The sequence below is a fragment of the Mastomys coucha genome, unplaced genomic scaffold, assembly GCF_008632895.1.
Source record: "Mastomys coucha isolate ucsf_1 unplaced genomic scaffold, UCSF_Mcou_1 pScaffold21, whole genome shotgun sequence".
Taxonomy (NCBI): domain Eukaryota; kingdom Metazoa; phylum Chordata; class Mammalia; order Rodentia; family Muridae; genus Mastomys; species Mastomys coucha.
The window spans coordinates 152933732-152954499 of record NW_022196904.1 but is presented as its reverse complement, the minus strand read 5'-3'; the positions used below and the strand labels follow the sequence as shown (position 1 = coordinate 152954499).

The following is a 20768-nucleotide window of genomic DNA, read 5'->3' as shown; positions in this document are numbered from 1 at the left end:
CCTTAATAATACTACCTACCTTCTTGTTCTAAACATTTAATTAATAAAAGATACACTGAAGTCTATAGAGAAAATGTAATCTGCAAACTAGGTGAACAAAATGTAGCCAGCTATTTGGGTATCTGAGACAGGAAGATTCAAGGCAAGCCTAAGCTAAACAGCTCAAAATCTACTCCCCTTCCTCCCTCCCTCTCTCTCTCTCCCTCTCCCTCTCCTCCCTCCCTCTCTCTCTCTCTCTCTCTCTCTCTCTCTCTCTCTCTCTCTCTTCTCTCTCTCTCTCTCAGTACACTTACTATTTTAGATATAAGCTACTAAATTATATGGGTTTTTTTGGCTAGGATGGGGGGGTTTGTGGGATGGGGTGTGAGAGTGATTTGTACACTGTGTAAGATACTAATCAGAATCAAAATCTAGGTCACAATTTGGGGACAGAATTTTCTGGAGGTTATTACACAAATTATGTCACGTTATCTCAGTTTTCAAAGCATACTTAAGGACACCCTAAACTCAGAAGCCAAGCAACTTTATTGCAACTAACTGATAAACTACCCTCCATTTTTGTTCCTGGAGGCATATGCTTTTGGTTTTGTCCTATGGGGAATGACCACAACAAATCAACAGAGTTGTTTCAATTCTTTATCCTGATCTATAGTAAATATTTGCCACAGTCATTTCCCCTAGTGCTGGAGATTGTACCTAGGGCCTTGTCATGGCCAGTAAGGCCCGTCCACTATCTCCTGAACTATATCTCCAACCCTCTTACGTATTTCCAACCCTCTTACCATTTCACGTGTCTATATATCCTCAAAGTAAATCTGAAATCCACAAAGCCATACCAAAAAGAATTCTTTTAGCCCCAGAGATATTATGTTCTAAGAATAAAGGCTTATTTTTTGGCACTACTTCTCAGATATTTTGAGGAGCTCTAAGAGAAAACTTGGAAACAAAGTCATAACTAGAATATTAATTTCATGTTTCCTCAGAAGTTTCCAAAGGCTAAATCTAATGATTTATGGTGCATGTGCTTTTGCTTTTAAGTGAATTTTAGTAATATTGTATGTGTGTAGGGGGTGGATAAAAAAATGAACCAAATGTCAGCTGTGATCCAAATTTGTTTTGATTTTGTGTCACTGTGATTCAGCAGCCTCAGTGCTTTTAAAGTGCAAGATGAGACATACCTAGTGCTTTCATCACAGAAATGTGTGGTGATTAATGAGCTAATGCTGGTAAATACAGTCTGAAGTCCTAATTCAAAGAGACTGCATAAACACAAAACACTCTCAACAAATCTGTAAGAGATAACTTCTAAATGGAAAAGGGTTTAAAGGCTGTCTGTGAGTGTATGTTAATGAAATAGTACTATACTGACTGGTTCTTCCCAATAATATTTCAGAAGGAGTGAGATAAACTTCAAACCATAATGCAGATAATTACAAGCTGGGACACATACTGTGAAAACAAAGCACAGAGTTCCTTCCACATGAGAATAAAGTGGGGGTGGGTCCTTTTACTTATCTCTTAATCTTAATCTTAATAATACTTTTCTTACACTGTTATACTTTTATATATGAGGAACCCATACTGTAAGTTTTTAAGCTAATTAACTTTTTTCTAAGCTCACGCAGCTTCAAAGTGGGAGAGCCAGGTACATCTACTCCTATTAGATTCTGCTAAGATATGCATAGTTAATATCTTCAGTGACTGCATGACATTCCTCATTCTCCCCTGTTCAATAAAACCTAATACGACCACCCTATTTAGAATGTCAAACAACTTCCTTTGCTCTTGGACCCTGTGCTACTTATTTTGAAATATCTATAACTTTCTAACATTATTAAACATTTTATTTGACCATATTAAGAGTGGTCCTCTGTTAGATGCTGAGTTCTAGGGATAAATTAGGCATCTTTATTTATTTTGTTCATAAGCCTCCCTTCACCAAAATCAACCCTGTAACAGTGAGCAGTATATACACAGCGGACACACTCTCACTTTTCCCCTTTAGCTGCTCATAGGACTTGTTTAAAAAAATTTTTTTAAATGTATAGTTCCCAAGGAAACAAAACAGTGCCCATATCTGAGCCAACTCACATTTAAATATTTTAATTTATTCTGATACTTTATTCTACTAAAAAAGACTGGAACTATGAGTATCATTTAAAAAACCCTAGCCAAAATAAAAAAAAAAATATGGAAAACCCCATAAAGGGTGCATACTGTGGAGTGAGGGGGTTCAGATAATGATCAATGACAAACGTACCTGCCATGCTCTACTCATCTAGAAGCTAATGTGAGCCTTAGCTGGAGCTCAACATCCCAAGTGCAGCCTGAGCATTCCATGTCAGGAGGACCAGAAATCTATTTTAAAATACTTGTCTTAGATTTTTACTAGGCAAGCATTCTTAACCTCAAAGTCAAGAATCCTAAAATACTCAAAAATCTGAAAACTTTTGACCATTATGCTAGTACTCAAAGAGTTGTGCCTTTTAGAGCTGAAATTTTCGCATTAGGGATGTTCAATCTGTACTCTAAAGGAATGATTGTAGATTCCAGGAATAATCTCTTTCTTTAAAAGAAATATTGCAATTGCAATGACAATAGTTATCAAATTTTATTACTCTTTGAAGTTTTATTATTCATCTATATATGTATGTGTGAGCTCCTGTGCATATATGCAGGTGACTGTGGAGCAAGAAAGGATGTCATATCATCTGGAGCTGGATAGGCAGTTGTGAGCCACACGGTGTGGGTGCTTGAACCCAAACTCAGGTTCTTTGGAAGAGTAGCAAGTGTTCTTTACCACTGAATGGCATCTTCAGCTAGAGAGTTGCCAAATTTTAATTTTCCATATAGGGATACTAACTAAATCCAATGACCATCACCACTATGTCAAAAGAGCATATTAACATTTAAAAAAGACAATTTCAATAAAAAGATAGTTTCTTTCAATGAATACAAATTTATGAGCCCCTTACTATAGATAAAAATGCAGAATTTCAGATCTTTAGATACCTTTCTGTAATAAATACTCTTGACAAAAGCAGCTAAAGGGAGAAAGTTAATTCTGGCCCATTGGGGCAGGAAGCCAAGGGGTCAGTAGGTGTGAATCTGCTGGTTACACTGCATTCAGTCTGACAGCAGAGTCAAAATGCACACTGGTGCTTAGTTCACTCACTGTGTCCATTTTAGCAGTTTAAAACCCCTGTGCAGGAAATGATGTCACTTGTAAGTAGGATAGGTCCTCCAGTATTAACACAATCAAGGTGATCCCCCTCAGGCACACCCAAAAGTCCATTTCCCAAATGATGCTAGATTCCATAAAGCTGACAGCACTAACGGTTACAACAACAAACATTAAAGTATAATTAAGTCTAACATTAAAATAAAAAATTTGGAACCAGCAGTGGTGATAATTCCAGCACTTGATAGGCTAAATCAAGGACTTATTAATATGAGGCCAGTCTGGGCTTCAGAATAAGACTCCATTTCAACACATTAAATAAAGGAAATCACTGAACCAAAAACTCTTAGTAAAATGGTATTCAGAGTGAAAGCCATGCTAAAGAGTGGAAGAAGGTATCTTTAAAATCCCAACCTGGTGGGCAGAAAATCAACAAAAATTGAGAAAAAAATCACAGAAAAATAAATAAAATTAAACACAATTACTAACAATACAAATAATTGGGAGATATGAATGAAACTAGAATCAAGTGCCATCTGTCCTTGGAATGGCAAAAATTAAGTCTAAAGAATCAATAAAATGGAAAAATCGATTCCATCCACTATTGGCACAATCAATCTGGACAAAAAATTGGCAGTTATCTAATAAGGAGAAGCTCATACTCTGTGATCTACCCATCTACTACTAGATTTTATGAATCTGGGTAATTGTTCTTAATGACGGCCTTCAGGTGTCATGAAGGAAGCACCACTAACGCAAAAGTCAGGGAAGGCAAGTACTTTCCCTATATGAAAATAATGCTACTAGATTTTTACTTAGCTGTGGAAGATCAGTAGTTCAAGGCCAGCCTAGGATACATAGTGAGTCCCTACCTCTACACCCCTCCAATGAAAACAAATCAAAACAAACTAGAAAAAGATAATGCTTCTCCAAGTCCCATGAGCTTTAACTTCTTTACTGGACGTTCACTGGGAAACAGGAGGAAAAACAAAACCAACTCCAAGGTCAGATATTTCTAAAAATGTACTCATTGCCTAGTTATATTGTTTTAACACAGATGATGTCATTAAATAATTTAGTGTGGAAAAGGAAGAGTGTGCTGTTTTTCAAAAACTTTAGGGAGTAAGTTTGTTATTTTAGAAGATCATTCGTCTGTCACAGTGCTCCTCTTGGTGTCTGAAAGCAATTCAGTAGAACAATCAGAATGGGCAAGGGCAGCAACTGTGCTGACAGTAATGCTACCCACTGGTGCAGAGCTCCTGACTCTAGCAATACTGAGAGTTTAGTGTGGACACAAATTCTGCAATTCCATTAACCTTGTGGGTAGGGCCTGAGGCCCCGCAGACCTAACAAACTCCCAGGTGCTTCTGATGCTGTTGATATAGCATCACACAGGAGCAAAGTCTGAGTGCAGCAGCTCAAGTACTGATCTGCGAGACACAAATTATTTTGGTTCTTACTAAGAGTACACAAAAAAAACCTGTTCAAGTTTATTATAAAAGGAGGATATAGGGTCAAGAACCAACAACTGGTGATATCTTGCTTACACACTTAAATATGAGAAGACATGCTGGTAGTGGTGGTGTTTGCCTCTGATCCCAGCAATGGGGAGGTTGAGGTTGAGAATCTTAAGTTTAAGGTCTGCTTGGGCTACTGAGGATCTCTCCCTGTCTTTAAAAAAAAAAAAAAAAAAAGACGAGACGAGACATTTTCAGAACCCTACAGTTTTCTTATGCAAATGGAAAAATATACAATGTACTTACAGAAAGACTCCAAGGGCACCACTAAGCAATATAATTTTGAGACTGCTGTTGCAGAGTTGGTCATAGAACATTTGTATGTAGCCATATGGCAGTGAAAACAAAACAGAAATACAGGAAAAATATGGATGAATCTTGGTCAGCCTGAGAAAAAAAGCTACAGAAAGATTTATACATCATACTCAAATAAATTTAAGACTATCAAAACCACACACACAGGTTCAGGGATCTAGATGCTGCCTGTATGAACACTGACAGCAAGGAGCCATGGCAATTTAAGCTTCACAGTTGGTGTGGGAGAAGCATTTGGGAGAATTTATAAGACATAGGAAAAAGTATCCTTTTGATTTGCAGTTGTATTTCTTCCACTAGGTGAAAAGTACATGAATCCTCATGAAATTTTATGTCACCAAATTGAAACTGCTACACTGCCATTTGTTAGGGACTAAAGAAAAACTGAGTATAGACATGGCACTGAAGATTGCTTCAACACCAAGAATGGAAGACAAGTCCAAAGATGTGGGTTCAAGTCTCAGTTCTTAATGTCCAACTTTAGGCTACTTAAGTAATTTCTCGTTTTTATTTACTTAATATGTAAAAGCCAGAAAGCCATTTTTCCCCACTAACAAGGCTGGGGTAGACAAGGCAATGTAGTGAAAGGTTCCTAACTGGGTGGGAAAGGGAGACATTATTTTGAGAATTACAAGAGAAATCACTTTTGAGTTGAAGTGAAATAAAGCAACAAAATCAATAAACCTAAATTTCCTTTGTGAACACTGCTATACACCAATACTAACACACACAAAAATGTTTATCAATTAATACCTCTAAAAACTCAGCAGCTGGAACAATTCTAAATGAAAGAGAGTTAGATTTTGTTTTATGTACTTTTCACCTAGTAGAAGAAATACAACTGCAAATCAAAAGGATACTTTTCCCTATGAGTGCTTTGTCTGCATGCGTGTTACATGCACCAGGCATGGTGTCCATGAAGATCAGAAAAGAGTGACAGATCCCCTGGAACAGGAGTTAGTAATGGTTATGAACCACCATGTAGGTCTTAGGAAGTGAACAGAGGTCCTCCGCAAGAGCAACAAGTGCTCCTAAGCAGGTGGCACATTTTAATGTTCTGTATTACTAATGTGGACACAGATTCAGCCTAGAACTGCATGCCTGGAATTGTAGATCAGTTCGGTGATAGACTGTGGACAAGGCAATAACTGCCTCACTCTACTGAGTTTATTAAGCTACTAAAACATTATCTTGTCCTAGTACTTTACGGTAAGTCTACGTGTTGGGGTGGGCAAGATCCTGCTTTTTCAGTGGTCATTTCAACCACAATGCAAAATGAGTGATGGTACTCAAGTAAACAAGCCACACATTAACCAGTGTATTGTACACCAAGGGACAAATTTAAAGCTTCCTAGCCTGCTGAAAATCTAATCCTATCCTTGCCAATTAACCTTATTAATACTAGAGTAGGAGAAAAGAGAGGTCAAAATACGGTGATGGTGCCACTTACTTCCTCCTAGATCTAAACAGTAAGGAAGGCACAGCAGATATTGTATCCATTTTCAACTTCCAACACCGTCGCCTTCTCCGTTTTCCCTTGGTAATAATACTACCTCGTCTCCTCGTCTTTTGTTACTAAATAAAATTTAGTAAGAGGCATGGGCACCGATAATAGTGGTGATATTCAAAATACTGCATTGGCTACTAGATTTATTACCCAAATGAATCCATGTGCCAAGTATATGGACACAAATTCTCTAAAATAAGTGTTTATTGAAAATCCGTTAATGTAAACAAATGTATGTCAATCACAAACCGCACCTAATATTCTACCCAAGACTTACAAATTTCAGAGACTGGCCCAAGATGTCCAAAATTCTCTTTATACACTGAAGGCTCGAAAAATGCAAATCCTAGGGAACATGCACTACATACTGCACAAGGAATACCTTTCATAAACTCTCAGAAAAAAAAATTAAAGGTCACCCTTTCCGCGGGGCCCCGTAATTCTAATCCTTTCATACTAAATCTGCTTCACATTGCCTTAAATCTGAGCACTGCTGATGGAACTAAATATTCTGCTTTTGACAGAAATTTCACCAAGATTAAGGCTCTGAACGTTTTCTTTTCTTTTCTTTTTTTTTAAACAAGAAACGGAAGGAGGTTAAACTCTCCGAACGTCCTCTACACATTATAACCTAATTTGACACAACTTTCCTTGTTTAGTATTAAATACAATTTCAAACAGAACTCTCCAACTCTCAATTCAAATCCAACCTCCTTCGAGTTCTCAGAGATGATAGAAGTTCAAGCCATTGAAAGCAGCTCCCGCGACAGGCTGAGCGGGATACCCAGCTCAAGCTCCGGGCAGACTCTCATCTAAAATCGAGGCTGGCTGGACCCGGACACCGAGCTGAGAGCCAGGGCCCGAAGTGGCCCAGATCCAGGGAGGGGAGCGGCGCCCGACCCCATCTTGCGGTCCTCCCTGCGGGCGAGGAGGCCCGGGACGCACGGGGGAGAATCTCCGCTCGGGAGCTCCGCTCCGAAGCCACCCGGCCTGGTCCCCAGCACAGAGCGGCGACCCCTCTACCGCCCAGCAGCCCGGCCCCACGCACCTGCAGCTGGGCGGCCGCAGCCGCCAACGCGCTGTCCTCCGCGGGGCGCCGCCCGCCGACTCTGCGCGCGCGGCCCGGCCCGGCCCGGCGAGAACGAGGAGAGCCGCGGTGCCCGGGCGCGCTTCGTGTGGCCCCTCCACGCGCGTTCGCGTTCTGCTGACTAATGGCCCCACCGCGAGGGGCGGCCGCCGCCGGGGCTCTCCCGCCCGAGGTCCGGCGCGGCCGTGGTCGCCGTCCGCACCGCAGTGCTAGTGCTGCCTTCTCCGCAGCCCGCCTTCCTTGGCACCTCCTAAGGCCGCCAGGCGGCGGAGCGCGCGGCCGCGGCGGGCGGGAGCTGGGAGGGCCACGGGAGGCGAGCAGCGCGCGGCCCGGATAGAGCTGGTCCCTGACTGGAGGAGGGCGCCGGAGCTGACCCGGGCTCCCGGCTTCAGGAGGGCAGTGTACCGGCCTCGCCCACCTTCCACCAATCACAAACTGCGCAGCGGAGTCGCTACGCTATCGAGCCGGGGGCAGGTTGGGAGCCTTCGGCAGGAGGCAGGGATTGCGGAAAAGAAGAGCCAATAGGAAAGGCGGATCTCCGCCCCTCCGCCGTGATGGACAGCAGCGTTCGAGCCAATGGGGGAGTTCTAGATTCGAAGAAAGCCGGACTTGCACCTTGGGTCTGAGGAAGGCTTTCCGCGAAGGGGGTAGTCTAGGGTACGCGGTCGGAGTGAGCGGAGCGTGACCTCCCTAAGGAGTCACGTGGGCCGACCTGGGGGCTGGGAGGGAAAGAGTAGAAGAACTCCTTCCGGGTCACTGTCGAGAATCTCAACCTGGGGCGGGAACTTCTTTACCCTTTCCTGTAACTTAAAGGCTGCACCGACTTGTGGTGCTTGAGATTTGACGATGAGTTCCCAGAAAGGAAACGTGACTCGGTCCCGGCCTCAGAAGCACCAGAATACGTTCACCTTCAAAAATGACAAGTTTGATAAGAGTGTTCAGACCAAGGTAGGCCTGTTGTACTGACTGACATCCCAGGAAAAAGTGATTGGAAGGGGACAGAGAGAGAGAGAAAGGAAAGGAGGAGAGTTGGCGAGCGTGGACTGCAGCCCAGTTAGTCTTGGCTGCAGTGCAACCGTGTCTAAAATATTCTTCCCACGCCCTTTCTTTGGCTTGGCTCTGTTCCGTGAATACGTCTGATGGTCAGCACTTCTCACTAGTGGCGCCAAGACTGGACTGGGCATACTAGATTCAATCCAGCCTAAGGTACGGATGGGGGCGATTGAGGCCGTGGATGCTCCCACCTGGATCACGCCCCTGCAGCAAGAAAATGAAGGTTCTCGCCCGGGTGTCTCTTTGCAGCGACTGTTTTTCGAAAACTTCCAAGCCCATAAGTTTGTAGGGAGTAGGATCTTAGCGTCACTGTCCTCATCAACAGCGTGTTATTTCAGTTTCGTGTTGAGATTGTAAGAGCAAACCGTCTGGCTTGTGTAAAAGTGGTTGCTTGCTGTTTATACAGTTATTTAATTTAGCAGGACTTGTGTAAACTGGAAGAAAAAGACTGTTTAGGTCACTTGCGATATGTGTGACTAGTGATTTTTTCTGTGGATAGGTATCCCCTTCCCCATAACTGAATAGGGAGCGGATAAACGACTTTGGTCATCCTGGAGGCCAGCTTTACATCGGATAAAGTTAATATTTACATAAACAAGAGCTCACATTTCCTAAGTTTGTTTCTTGAAGTAATTTAGTAATTTCTGTAAACGTCAGCCTCAAATAAGAAATCTGGTAGGATTATTCTGAAGCTAAACAAAAGAGTTAACTAGTCTGGGGCATAACAAGTGGTCAGCAGGTGATTACCGTTTAAAACATTACAAAGGCACTTTATTTTTAGTAACGTGTACTCTTTGTTTTTCTCTTGCATGGATTCTCAGATGTTTAATAAATACCTTTCATGTGCAGGGCCCTGGTAGACAGTGTTAAAAAATATTGATTCTACCTTTATGGAACTTGTAGTTCTCTAAGTAATATGGACGGTATTTAAGCAGATTGGTCTGTAATTACAAATTTCAATAGAAGTTGCTAAAGGGAAAGGCAGGTCAGTGAAGAATAAAGAAGAATATTGTAAGTTGGGCCCTCAGAGCACCGAATTAGCAGACACTCGGTCCATAAACTTGCTTTTTCCTGTATTTTAGAAAATATTATGGAGAGAAGTTGGTAAAGAAAAATGGATTAATCCACACTTTGGCCCAAATAGCAGTGGGAGTGGTAAAGTATAATTTCCTCCCACTGTCTCTGTAGCCATCTTAAAATCTATGGAGAGCCTTGAAAGTAAGACGAGACCATACTTAACTATAATTGTGAGATACACTAATTAGCCCTTTCCCGAGAGGAAGGAAACTGGGGCCCCAGGTTGTCTCAGCTCTATTCTAAAGACGGTTTTTAAATTCAAGACTGGACAGATAAAAATGGAGTGTTAGGGAACCTTCCCCTGTTCTCACTCCACCTCTGTTGGAAACCACCCACAGGATACACCTCTACCTGGTTTTAATCTTTTGAGACAGGGTCTCACTATGTAGACTAGGCTGTACTTGAACTTGGAGTGATTCTCTCGCCACAGTCTTCTGACCATGCCTAGCTACCATAGATGCTTTATTGGGATGCTTATGTAAATAAAGTGTTTCTTTTCTCATGTTTGAATATATTTTTGAAGAGGAAAGAATCTTGCTCTAGTCTTCCAAACGGCCAACGGGGTCAGCATACGAAGGACCTTTCAGCTTGATAGGAGGATTACCCTAACAATCAAGTGGTGCATCCCTACCAAACTCTGTACCCTCCCACTTTCTGAGCTTATTGAAAAGAAGCCTGCCTTTATGGTCACTAGTTTGGAAAGGGTAGAGATCAAAATAGGTTTAAGTCTCTTCTCATTAAGCTGACTGCAGTCAGATGTCTAGATGGCTTCGATTCCTTTTCTGGGGAGGACACGGTATGTAATGAAACACACTGGAGGTGTGGAACATTGTCGTCTGGGCATGCCATGGTTAGTGACCCGTTGAACCCTCAGCACCTGTGATTACCGGTGAGACACCTGCGTAGGATTGGGCCTGTTGATGGTCTGTCATGGAGTAGATAGGGACTTAAAAGGCATCATCTCCCCTCAAGTGTATGTGTAAGCTATCTATAGTTGATTGATGGATGCTGCGACAGTCAGTTTTTTCAGTGGGATAGCCACACAGCGTTTGTCCGTGTCGTAATTAAAGTTACACTCGTTGGTTCACCGAACTGGACCCAGGAAGAGTTGTTTCTTTGTCCTTTTGTGGGTGCCCTGTTTCTTCATGTCCCCAGAAGTTCATGTGACTGCTTTAGCAGAAGAGAGACCTCATACTAGTTCTGTCGTTTTTATTCTATAGTACTGGGTTACTACTATCTCTGCTATTAACTTTCCAGTCAAGACAGTTGTAGGGATCATTTAAAAAAATTCTTAAGAAATAGAGACATGCCCCGAGGTGGTGGCACACGCCTTTAATCCTAGCACTTGGGAGGCACAGGCAGGCAGATCTCTGAGTTCAAGGCTACCCTGGTCTACAGAGTGAGTTCCATAATAGCCAGGGTTACACAGAGAAACCCTTTCTTGAAAAACAAAACAAAAGAGAGATACAAGTAGCCTGTCTAGACTCATGTGGACTTTCTAGAGGATACTGTGATGTATGAGCGGATATGGGGAAATGGATGAGTGGAGAGTTTCAGAGACTATTACCTGCCACAAAGGGCTGAGTAAATTTTTTCTTTTAATTAAGAGAATGGAATGAATGTGGATTAGTATGTGGCCTACATACTGAATTCCAGAACAGCCAGGGATATGTAGAGTGACCCTGTCTCAAAAACCAAATAAATGTAAAGGAAGAGAGAAATATAAATGTGAGCCAAGCATATGATAATCTATATGGATTCAAAAGTTGCTCAAGCCCTAAGAAAATTAGTTAGATTAATTAATTAAAAGAAATGTATGGTTTTTTTTTAAGCATTGTAACAAGTTTATAGAACATAACGATTACTTTTCTCAGGCCTACAGTTCAGGCGTAGTCATTGTTAACAGTTTTATAATATAATCAGCATTATTTTTGTTAGCATTTCTCAAAGTGTGTATTTTTAGGCCTCCAGCATCATTTTATGATCTAATTGCTTTAGAAATACTGTGCATTGAATCTGACTTTGTGGTGGGGGCAAGTATAAGGACTTTTTGGAGTTTCTGAAGCAGGAGGAGTACCATGAGTTCTAGGTTAGGCTGGACTATATTGTAGGTACTGAGCCATGCAGAGGTGCACGCACAACAATGTGCTGTCAAACAGACCAGCAAAAGCCAAAAAGCGCTGGGATGTTTTGCAACTTGAAAAGGTAATTGACCAAAACTTCTTTGACTATGGAACGGTTTGGTTTATAAAATGTCTAATGGGCAGACTTACTATGAAACATACTCGCTTTTGGAAACTGTCATCATGATATGGAGATACAAGTTGGAAGTCTGAGGCCCTACTGTCTGGATGATATTGGAAACATACTTACAGTAATAATGGCTGATAGTAATATACTTCAGTGTGTTACATTATGCCATTTTGCTACACATTATCTAATCTTCAAAATGACCTTGGGATAAATGCTATAATTACTCCATTTTACATACTGGGAAATTAGGACTTAGGGGAGTGAGTGGTGTCCCCAAAGTTACATAATTAGCATACGACTGTGCATTAATTAGGTAAGATGAGACTCAGAGGGCAAGTCATTTCAAAGCCCTTGTTTGTATGCAGAGTTTCTACTTCCATACTGGGGATTTTTATCTTCTCAGCTCTGTCCATTAAATTTTGAGACAGATATAGCCAGCAAGGCCATGAATTTAGTTCCTTCTGCCTGAGCCTGCTAAATAACTTGAATTACAAACCTCAGCCACCAGGGCCAGTTTTTCTTTTCTTGATGTTTTTGTTTGTAACAGAAGCAGTATGACCCCAAGATTATGGTCAGAGCAGAGATTGAGCCCTATTGACAAAGCCTATTACAGCCAAGTTGTTCTTTGTCTCCCAGAGGTTCACATGTAGGAACCTTAACCCATCAGTGTGAGAGTGGGAGACTGGAGATCTTAAAAGATGGGGCCTAGTGCAATTTGATGGGGTCAGGTGCTGTGCCTAGCAGGAGTGAGTTCTCTGTGCGTGCTTCCTGACTCTGAACTCTGCTGTTATTAGAAGGGGCTGAGCTATCATGAAGTTTGTGTGTGATTTGTTGTTGCTGGCTCCACTATAATCACTGGGAAATCAAATTTCAGTTGATTTGGTACAGATCCTAACCACATGTGGTCTTCCATACTTAACAGCACCCCACAATAGCTCTTCCTATGCTTTCAGGAATGTATAGTTGTCATCATTCAGTAGAGACATTGCTGAAATAAACTTTTTTCAGGGCACACTGCTTACTCATGGACCTCACAAGTAAAGATGTATTTCTTGGCCGACAGCTTCACCTTTTTTCTATTTATGGCTTTAGTCAGTTCCTCCTCAATCAGAACTGTAGTGTTGGAAAAATACATTCGGTCAGACTAGGGCCCCTCCAGGTCTGGACTAACCTACACACCTCTGCACCAGTCCCTGGCTTACTCCATGCCACAGGTCCTCTTAGCATACTAAGTAATCACTGCATATCCATAGGTAATCCTTCCAGCATCTGAGCCCTCAGCTTTTAGATTCCCCCACCCCTCTTGGGGTCAGACTTCAACCTTCACCGTGACTAGAAACTGTTCTACTCACCAACAGGGTCTTTATGACCTAGAACTCACTATGTAGACCAGGCTAGCCATGAACTCAGAGAGATCCATCCGTCTGCTTCTGTATCCCAGGTGCTGGGATTACAGGTCTGTGCTACCTATCTTACTCAGGGTTTTACTTCTGTGAACAGACATCATGACCAAGGCAAGTCTTATAACGGACAACAGTTAATTGGGGCTGGCTTACAGGTTCAGAGGTTCAGTCCACCATCATCAAGGTGGGAGCATGGCAGCATCCAGGCAGGCATGTTGTAGGCAGAGCTGAGAGTCCTACATCTTCATCTGAAGGCTGCTAGTGGAAGACTGACTTCCAGACAGCTAGGAGGAGGGTCTTAAGCCCATGCCCACAGTGACATACCTGCTCCAACAAGGTCACACCTCCTAATAGTTCTACTCCCTGGGCCAAGCATATACAAACCATCACATTACCACACCCAGCTTACTCAGAAACTTAAAAAAAAAACATGACTACCATTTATTTACACAGCTTCCTGTTTCCTCAAATACACTTATTTGTTGTTGTCGGCCTCACTGGCTGTTCCTGTCTGGTAATCCTTCACTTACCAAACTCTGAGTCAGGATATACTCTACTGCCTTGTCCTTCTTTCTCCCCATGTCACTCTCTTGACATATTCCTAACCCTGCTCAGGTCTAGTTTCTTATTTTTCTACCACCATGCCTAATAGACTACCTGTGCCTGTCCCTATATATTGTATTTATCTTTCTTATTGCAAAGATAAAATGTTTGTCTCTCTGTTCTAGTTTCATTTCTCTTGCTGTGATAACGTGTTCTGACCAAAAACAATATAAGGAGGAAAGGATTTATTTGGTTTCCAGGTCAGAGTTCATCACTGAGAGAAGTCAGGGCGTGGAAGCAGGAACTTGAAGCAGAAACCTCAGAGGAATGCTGCTTGTTGGCTGGCTCACACACTCGTGCTTAGCTAGCTTTCTTCTATGACACAGAACTGCTTGCCCAGTCACTGGTGCCACTCACGGAGGCTTGGGCTCTCCTCCGTCTATTAACAATCTAGTCAGCCCCCAAAAGACTCACAGGCCAGGCTGATCTGGGCCTTCTTCAATTGAGACTCTCTTCTCAGGTCACCTAAGCCAGGGCGTTACCTAAGGGTGTCCTCTTGATTTGTACCTTAAGTTCACTGTCGCTTGCCTATCTAACAACCTGAAGGCACAAGACTCCTTAAGTACCCATTCACCCTTAATGTTTCTCCCAATAATAGTTTCTCTATTATTGATGGATTGTTAGATTCTTTCAAGACCTCCCTGAGAGAGGCTGGGCATGTAGCACAGTTTGTAGGGTGCTTGCCTAGCACAAAGTCCTAAGTTTGATCTCTAGCACCCCATGAAAAGTATCCTCTAGCATGCCATGAACTGTATTGTGTGACATCTACCTGTAATCCCAGCCCTTGAGAGGTAAAGGCCAGAACTGAAGTTTAGGGGCATCTTTGCCTGTATAGGCTAGCTGGCTAAAACTACACTTGACCAGGTCATTGCTCTTTGTGAAATTGTTGGTTACAAATGGTCTTTGGGGCGCCACTGAGATGTCTCGATGGGTGTTTGCTGCACAAATCCAACGACTTGAGTTTAATTCCTGGAAACCATGGTGGAAGGAAAGAACTGGTTCTCTAAAGTTGTTTCCTGACTTCCTCATGCACACCTTGGATGGAGTATACCCACATTGACACACATTATCATGTGCACAATAATAATATAAAACAAGTCTGAGTGCTCCACATAGGTCAGTATAGGCTTATTAGTAGTAAAACAAGGTAGCACTGTGAGGATGTTGGTGGTGGAGTAAGCATGCATTGCGGGGGAGAGGGTGAATGAGGGAACTTTGCGCCTCTTGCTGTGAACCTGAGACTGTCCTAACATCTAAAGCCTATTTACAAAGAGTAACAGATTGCAGTCCTCATGCTCATCACCCAGCACTAACTGCCTCTTAAACAGTCTAAAAACAGTTCTTCACTCCCTTCCGTCCATGGCTTAAAGTCTGTGTGCTTGTAACTCAGCCTCCAGCTCAGCCTTTCTGTTGAGCTGCAGGATTAAGTGTCTCACAACCTGCTTGACCTCTGTTCTTGAGTGAAGCATAAGGTAGCAAAGAAAAAACCCCTGCTTTTGTCCTGCCTAGTGTTTTTACTGAGCAGTGTTCTCTAGTTTCAGTATTGGCTCCACCATTATACAGTTATTAAAACTAAAGCTGTAAGACCCATCTTCAGTTCAGGCTCATCCTAATGTCCTGTGTTTCAGTTGCCAACAAAACTGAACTCTTACTATAATTTTCCATTATTATTGACTTAGTACTTGTTTTATTTATAGCCTACCTTAGGATATAATAGACACAGAAACAAGGAGGGCTGTGTATGCGTGCACTCGCTGAAGCACTTGTACATGTGTGGGTGTGTTTATGTATCAAGTATCTTTATCTGTCGTTCTTTACATTCATTATTTTTTAAAACAGTTTTCTCATTGGCCCTGAAACTCACACTTTAGTTAGACTTGTTGTCCAGAATCAGGATTGCTTCTATCTCGTTAACCCTAGTGCTGGCTTACAGGTACAACAACTCTTGTCTTTCTTGGCTTTTACGTGGGTGCAGAGGATCAGAGCTCAATCCAAATGCTTTTGTGACTGAGCCATATTCTAGGATTTTGTTTCATCCTCAACACCAAAGCTGTGGGCATGTACACAGATGGTATTTAGTAAATATCATATTTGTGACTGCATTAAGTGTTTGACAAGGATAACACCATTATAATTCAGAAATAAGGGAGGGAATAACTAAAAAATAATTATCCTCAGAGAGTTAGGAAATTGAGTAGAACCAAATGGAAGCTTCTGTGGTGTATTAGTTAGATTTACATTGTTTTGACAAAAGTATCTGGCAGAAACACCATTGAAGGGATGAAAGATTCACTTTGACTCAATTTCATAGGAATTTCATTGCATTGTGACAGGAAAATAATGGCCAAAGCAGATTGGCTCCTGACAGCTAGAGTGTGTGGTGGAAGCTCTTCACATAAGGATAGACCAGGAGCAGAGGGAGAATTATAACTTGAAGATCTCACATCTCCACAGCCTTCAGGACACAAGCTTGAAAGCAAATGTACAAACTATTAGCCTGTAGGGACAGTTCAGATTCAAACTGTAACTGGTGAATTTGAGTTCTAAGTCAAAGGATTGAATGCATTTCGAGTGTGTCCAGACCGTGGAGTCACATGTGGCCCAGGAGGTCTTTGAATGTGGCCCAACACAAAAGTGCAAACTTACTTAAAACCAAACTTTTTTTTTTTTTTTTGCTTGATTTTGTGTGTGACTTAATTGTGTGGTTTGAGAGCATGGAGTGTGTAGGTGGCATCATGTCTTAATGTCAAAGGGTTGGGCGTTTCTGGTAGTTTAATCTGAAAATGAAACCAAATGAAAAGGATCAGCTAAGAGTATTGCTCCATGCAGTCTTTTGAAAACAGGACTTCCTTATTGTCTTTAAGGATGAGTTCCTGACTCAGAAACACTCAAGTAAATGACTAAAGATCTGGAGTACGTGCAAGATTTTCCCCCTAGTAATTATTCCAGAACAAGCAGATATTTATGTTTATTCCCAAAGTGGAGACAATACATCGTCTGAAGACAAAGCATAGGAATGAAGGCCTCTGTTGCTTAAGTGACTCTCCAGAGTGTGTTTGGGTATATTTACTAGCTGAGTGATGATCATGAGAAAAGTGCTTGAACTCTCATGGTCTTTGTGGGCACATCTGTTTAGTAAGTGCTTGGTAGGTTTGTGAAAATGCCCATCGCAAACCTGACCTTGTACCAAGCCTTCATCAATGGTATTCTATGCCTTCATCCTACTAAGATGCTCACCATGTCCATTTGCTCTTCACTCAGCTATGCTTTTTCTGGCTCATCCTCCTTGGAATAGCTCTCCCTCCCTGTCACCTGTGCTGTCCTCACCATGCCTAGGATACACGTCTTGTTAGTTATTAGGGCACATATCTTGGCTTTTTCCTCTTCCTCACACATATACACAAATGCTATCTATTGCCCCCTGACAGAGAGTCGAGCATTAAGCAAAAGAACTCATTGTCTATAACATGTACTGTAGTAGTTAGTAGTCCTGTGAGGTACCATGAAAGAATGGAAACATGGACTTATTATCACTGATTATGATCTACGTGAATTCACTGGTGTGTTGAGCCACTATTATGTGCCAGATATTGACAACAATGAGTAAGGTATGTATCCTCCATTTTAATGTCAGTCTAGTAACTAAAATTGAAAGTAGAAAAATTACATGTGTAATATTTTTATTTAATAAACATCTATTGAAGTATAACTTACATATATGAAAATATATAGATCATGTTGCAGTTTAGTGTATTTTTACAAGAAAGGCCATGTAACTTCCTAGAACACTTTTCCTTAAGTGTATCCATTAAGGAAATATGAACTAAACTTCAAATCATAGCTTGAGAAACATACAGAAATGGTATTAGTGGATGTAGAATAGCATCCTGATGGATCTTCACTGTTCATATGTATATTGTACCTTCAAATAATCCTCCTTTAGCCAAAAGCAATAGATGTGACTTGGTTTTCCAGCAATGATCAGTTTGTCCCTTTTAAACCTGAACTTTCTTATAGCTTTGGAGGTGGATACATAACTGCAGTCCTAACTCTCTTGTAATTTACCTATATCTTCAGGATGTAAAATGACAGTTCAAAAACTTATGGTACTTATTTTTTGTTTGCAGTTAGGTTTATATTGAATATTTAATATAAATATTTACTTGTCCTTTTGAAACAAAGTTGTATGGTATATTATTTGTTTTTATTTGGATGGAGTCATGTTATTAATAGGAAGAACTCTTGTAGATGATGGAGCTGTTTGTGTATTTTAAATTATGGCTCATCAGCAGAGTTCTATTATACATTTCTATTGCTCAAATCCCCTTTTGAAGGTCATTTGATATTGTAGGTCATTTACAACATCATGGGTTTGAAATTCCAAGCTAAGCTGGGGATTAACTTAAATGTTTTGTTGTTCTGTGAAGGTTTATATATTAGTAAATGCTCAGCCCTTTTCTACCAGGTGGCTGGCTTGTTTGTCTTGAAGTTACTCATGTCACTGAAGTCATCAATTTGAGTAATATAGTTGACATCATGATATATACTTGCATAATGAATGTTTAGTATACCATCATGAGCCTTTACAAGATTCTATAGTATTATGATCTCAAGTCTTTTTTTATAAACTGAATGACATAATCGTACTGTTAAATCATATGGAGTAAGGTAACATCTTTTTTTTTTTTTTCTGTATAAAAGGGAATGAATATTGTGGTTATTTTTATGTATGGATAGTATGGACAGTTATTTGATCCTCATGTAGTCAGCTGTTCTGGGACATTTAAACAAAATCCTGGCTTATTGTGGTTTCTAACTCTTAATTTAAGATATGTTTAGAAAGGCTTGCTTTTTGCTATTCAGAAACATTTTTTACTGATGTTTCTAATTCAAAATGGCTGACTAAAAACACCTCCCACTTCCAAAATTTCAGTGAAATGGAAAAAAAAAAAAGCTAAGACCTTAGGCAATTGAAAAAGATCTAGCAAAGAGCACTATGGAGAGAGAGAGAACCACAAGGACAGGCACTTTCAGTCCTGAAGAGAGCCACAAGGACAGGCACCATTATGAAGCCAGAGGCAGTATGGCCTCTGACTGGCAAGAACTAAACAGGAGGGCAGATGCTGGAAAACTGAATGTATTCTTGATTGTGACTGTTTTAGCAGAGGTAGTGGCTTTTGACAATGGCTATATCATTCAAGTTGCTTTTTTACAGTTTAAATATAGAGACCTTTATAATACTTAGACTAAGCAGATAAAAACAAAGTCCTGCTTTATAATAAAAAAAGGAAATTTATAAGGCATAAAGTAGAGAGTCAAGTCCTGTAATATAATATGGAATGTAATATGGTAAGAAGTCAAGGTTTTTCTAGTCAGTTTTTGAATAATGCAAAGAGCAAGTCAGAACAGCTGTCTAGTGTGGGAGAATGTCATGAAAGAGGAGGGCAGAGCTGCGATCTTAGTGGTGCCTGTACCTTGAAGCAGCATGACTCCTGTACACAGGAATCTCTGAGCTGCTTTTACCCTCTTGATCAAAGGAAGGCATTATAAAATGTGAATTCGCTTCCAGGGCAGTAGTGATCCTCAGATCTGATTCATCTGTACAGTACTAGCCAGTAGATCTGTGTGTAGTGCCACAGGCCATCGTTTCTGGTTCCAGCCAGCGCAGTCACCATGTGCACCTTCCAAGAACTTGAACTGTTCTCAATACAGCTGAGGACTTGAACTTTAAAGAAGCTGCCTGTAGCTGCTGGCTGCTGCCCTGCACAGTGCAGATCTAGGCTTGCATACAGAGGTTGAACAGGTTACTCATAGGACTACACGTTAGGAAAACTCCAACCATGAGTTGCACAACTGAGGACTTTACCTCTTATGCCCAGGTAAAGGAGCTACACAGGACTCCACAAAAGCACTTTAAGAAGATGTGCTTGATATTATTAATGATTAAAAACTAATCAAAATCCTTAAAATGAGAGTTCTGTAAAACAAATACCTACATGTTGGTTGTAGATGTCTGAAGTAAACACTCTAGTACTATAGCTCTATGACAGCCATGGAAAAGACTGAAATATGACTACATTTGTAATTTGGGAGATCAAGTTAATAGATTATCAAAACAGTGTCAGGATTCCGAAGTAATAAAAAGTGAGCCAGAACTTGAAAGGACCCAACTGAGCTACAGTTTGTGTGAAGGAACTAACTCCAGAGGTAAAGGTAAGAAGGAAGTTCCCTCAAGCGTTGATAATGCCCTAGACTTCAGATAGAAGGATCTGTCTGGTGATTTACAGGATGAAAGAGATATGTCTTTGGGAGTAAGGTTTTGAGCTCTTGATGAAAATTCCCACCAGCTCTAAGCTATGCTTCAAAGTTTCAGATTTTTTAGCATGGCCAATGGGCCAATGTCTATAGAACATTATAAAGGGAGTCTTGAATTTTGAATTCATTGTAGTGCTAAGCTGTGACTTAGATGTCAGAGTTAAAGAATCACCCTGATGCAAGGCATAGTGGTACATGCCTGTGATGCCAGAGACTGAGGCAAGGGGACTGTGAGTTAAAGGATCATTTGGTCAAAATATATAAGACCTTGTATCAAAATGTGATGTATAATATCGCTGTTGTATTGAATCATACAAGGGAGGCAGAATTGGAAGTAAAATATCTAATTCCAGATTTCAGCTCACTGTAAAAACTAAGATAAGGGTCTGAGAATCGCTGAAAGAAGACTCTAGGCTCGAGTAGAATGCAAAGACAAAGAGCATTTATTCTGCAGAAG

General features: G+C 41.1%; 2 protein-coding genes across 2 annotated transcripts in view; one reads left to right on the top strand and one right to left on the bottom strand.

Moving 5' to 3' along the window:
- The window catches only part of Abhd17b (abhydrolase domain containing 17B), a 33100-nt gene extending 25025 nt beyond the window's left edge, over window positions 1-8075 (bottom strand). Inside the window, exon 1 of the mRNA XM_031389918.1 lies at window positions 7569-8075. The gene's annotated coding sequence lies outside the window, so the exon portion shown is untranslated. The remainder of the gene's footprint in view (window positions 1-7568) is intronic.
- Window positions 8076-8258: 183 nt separating this feature from the next.
- CUNH9orf85 (chromosome unknown C9orf85 homolog) overlaps window positions 8259-20768 on the top strand; it is a 54825-nt gene continuing 42315 nt past the window's right edge. The window contains exon 1 of the mRNA XM_031384993.1: window positions 8259-8555. Within this exon, the coding sequence (XP_031240853.1) occupies window positions 8454-8555 (102 nt within the window). The 5' untranslated portion in view covers window positions 8259-8453. The remainder of the gene's footprint in view (window positions 8556-20768) is intronic.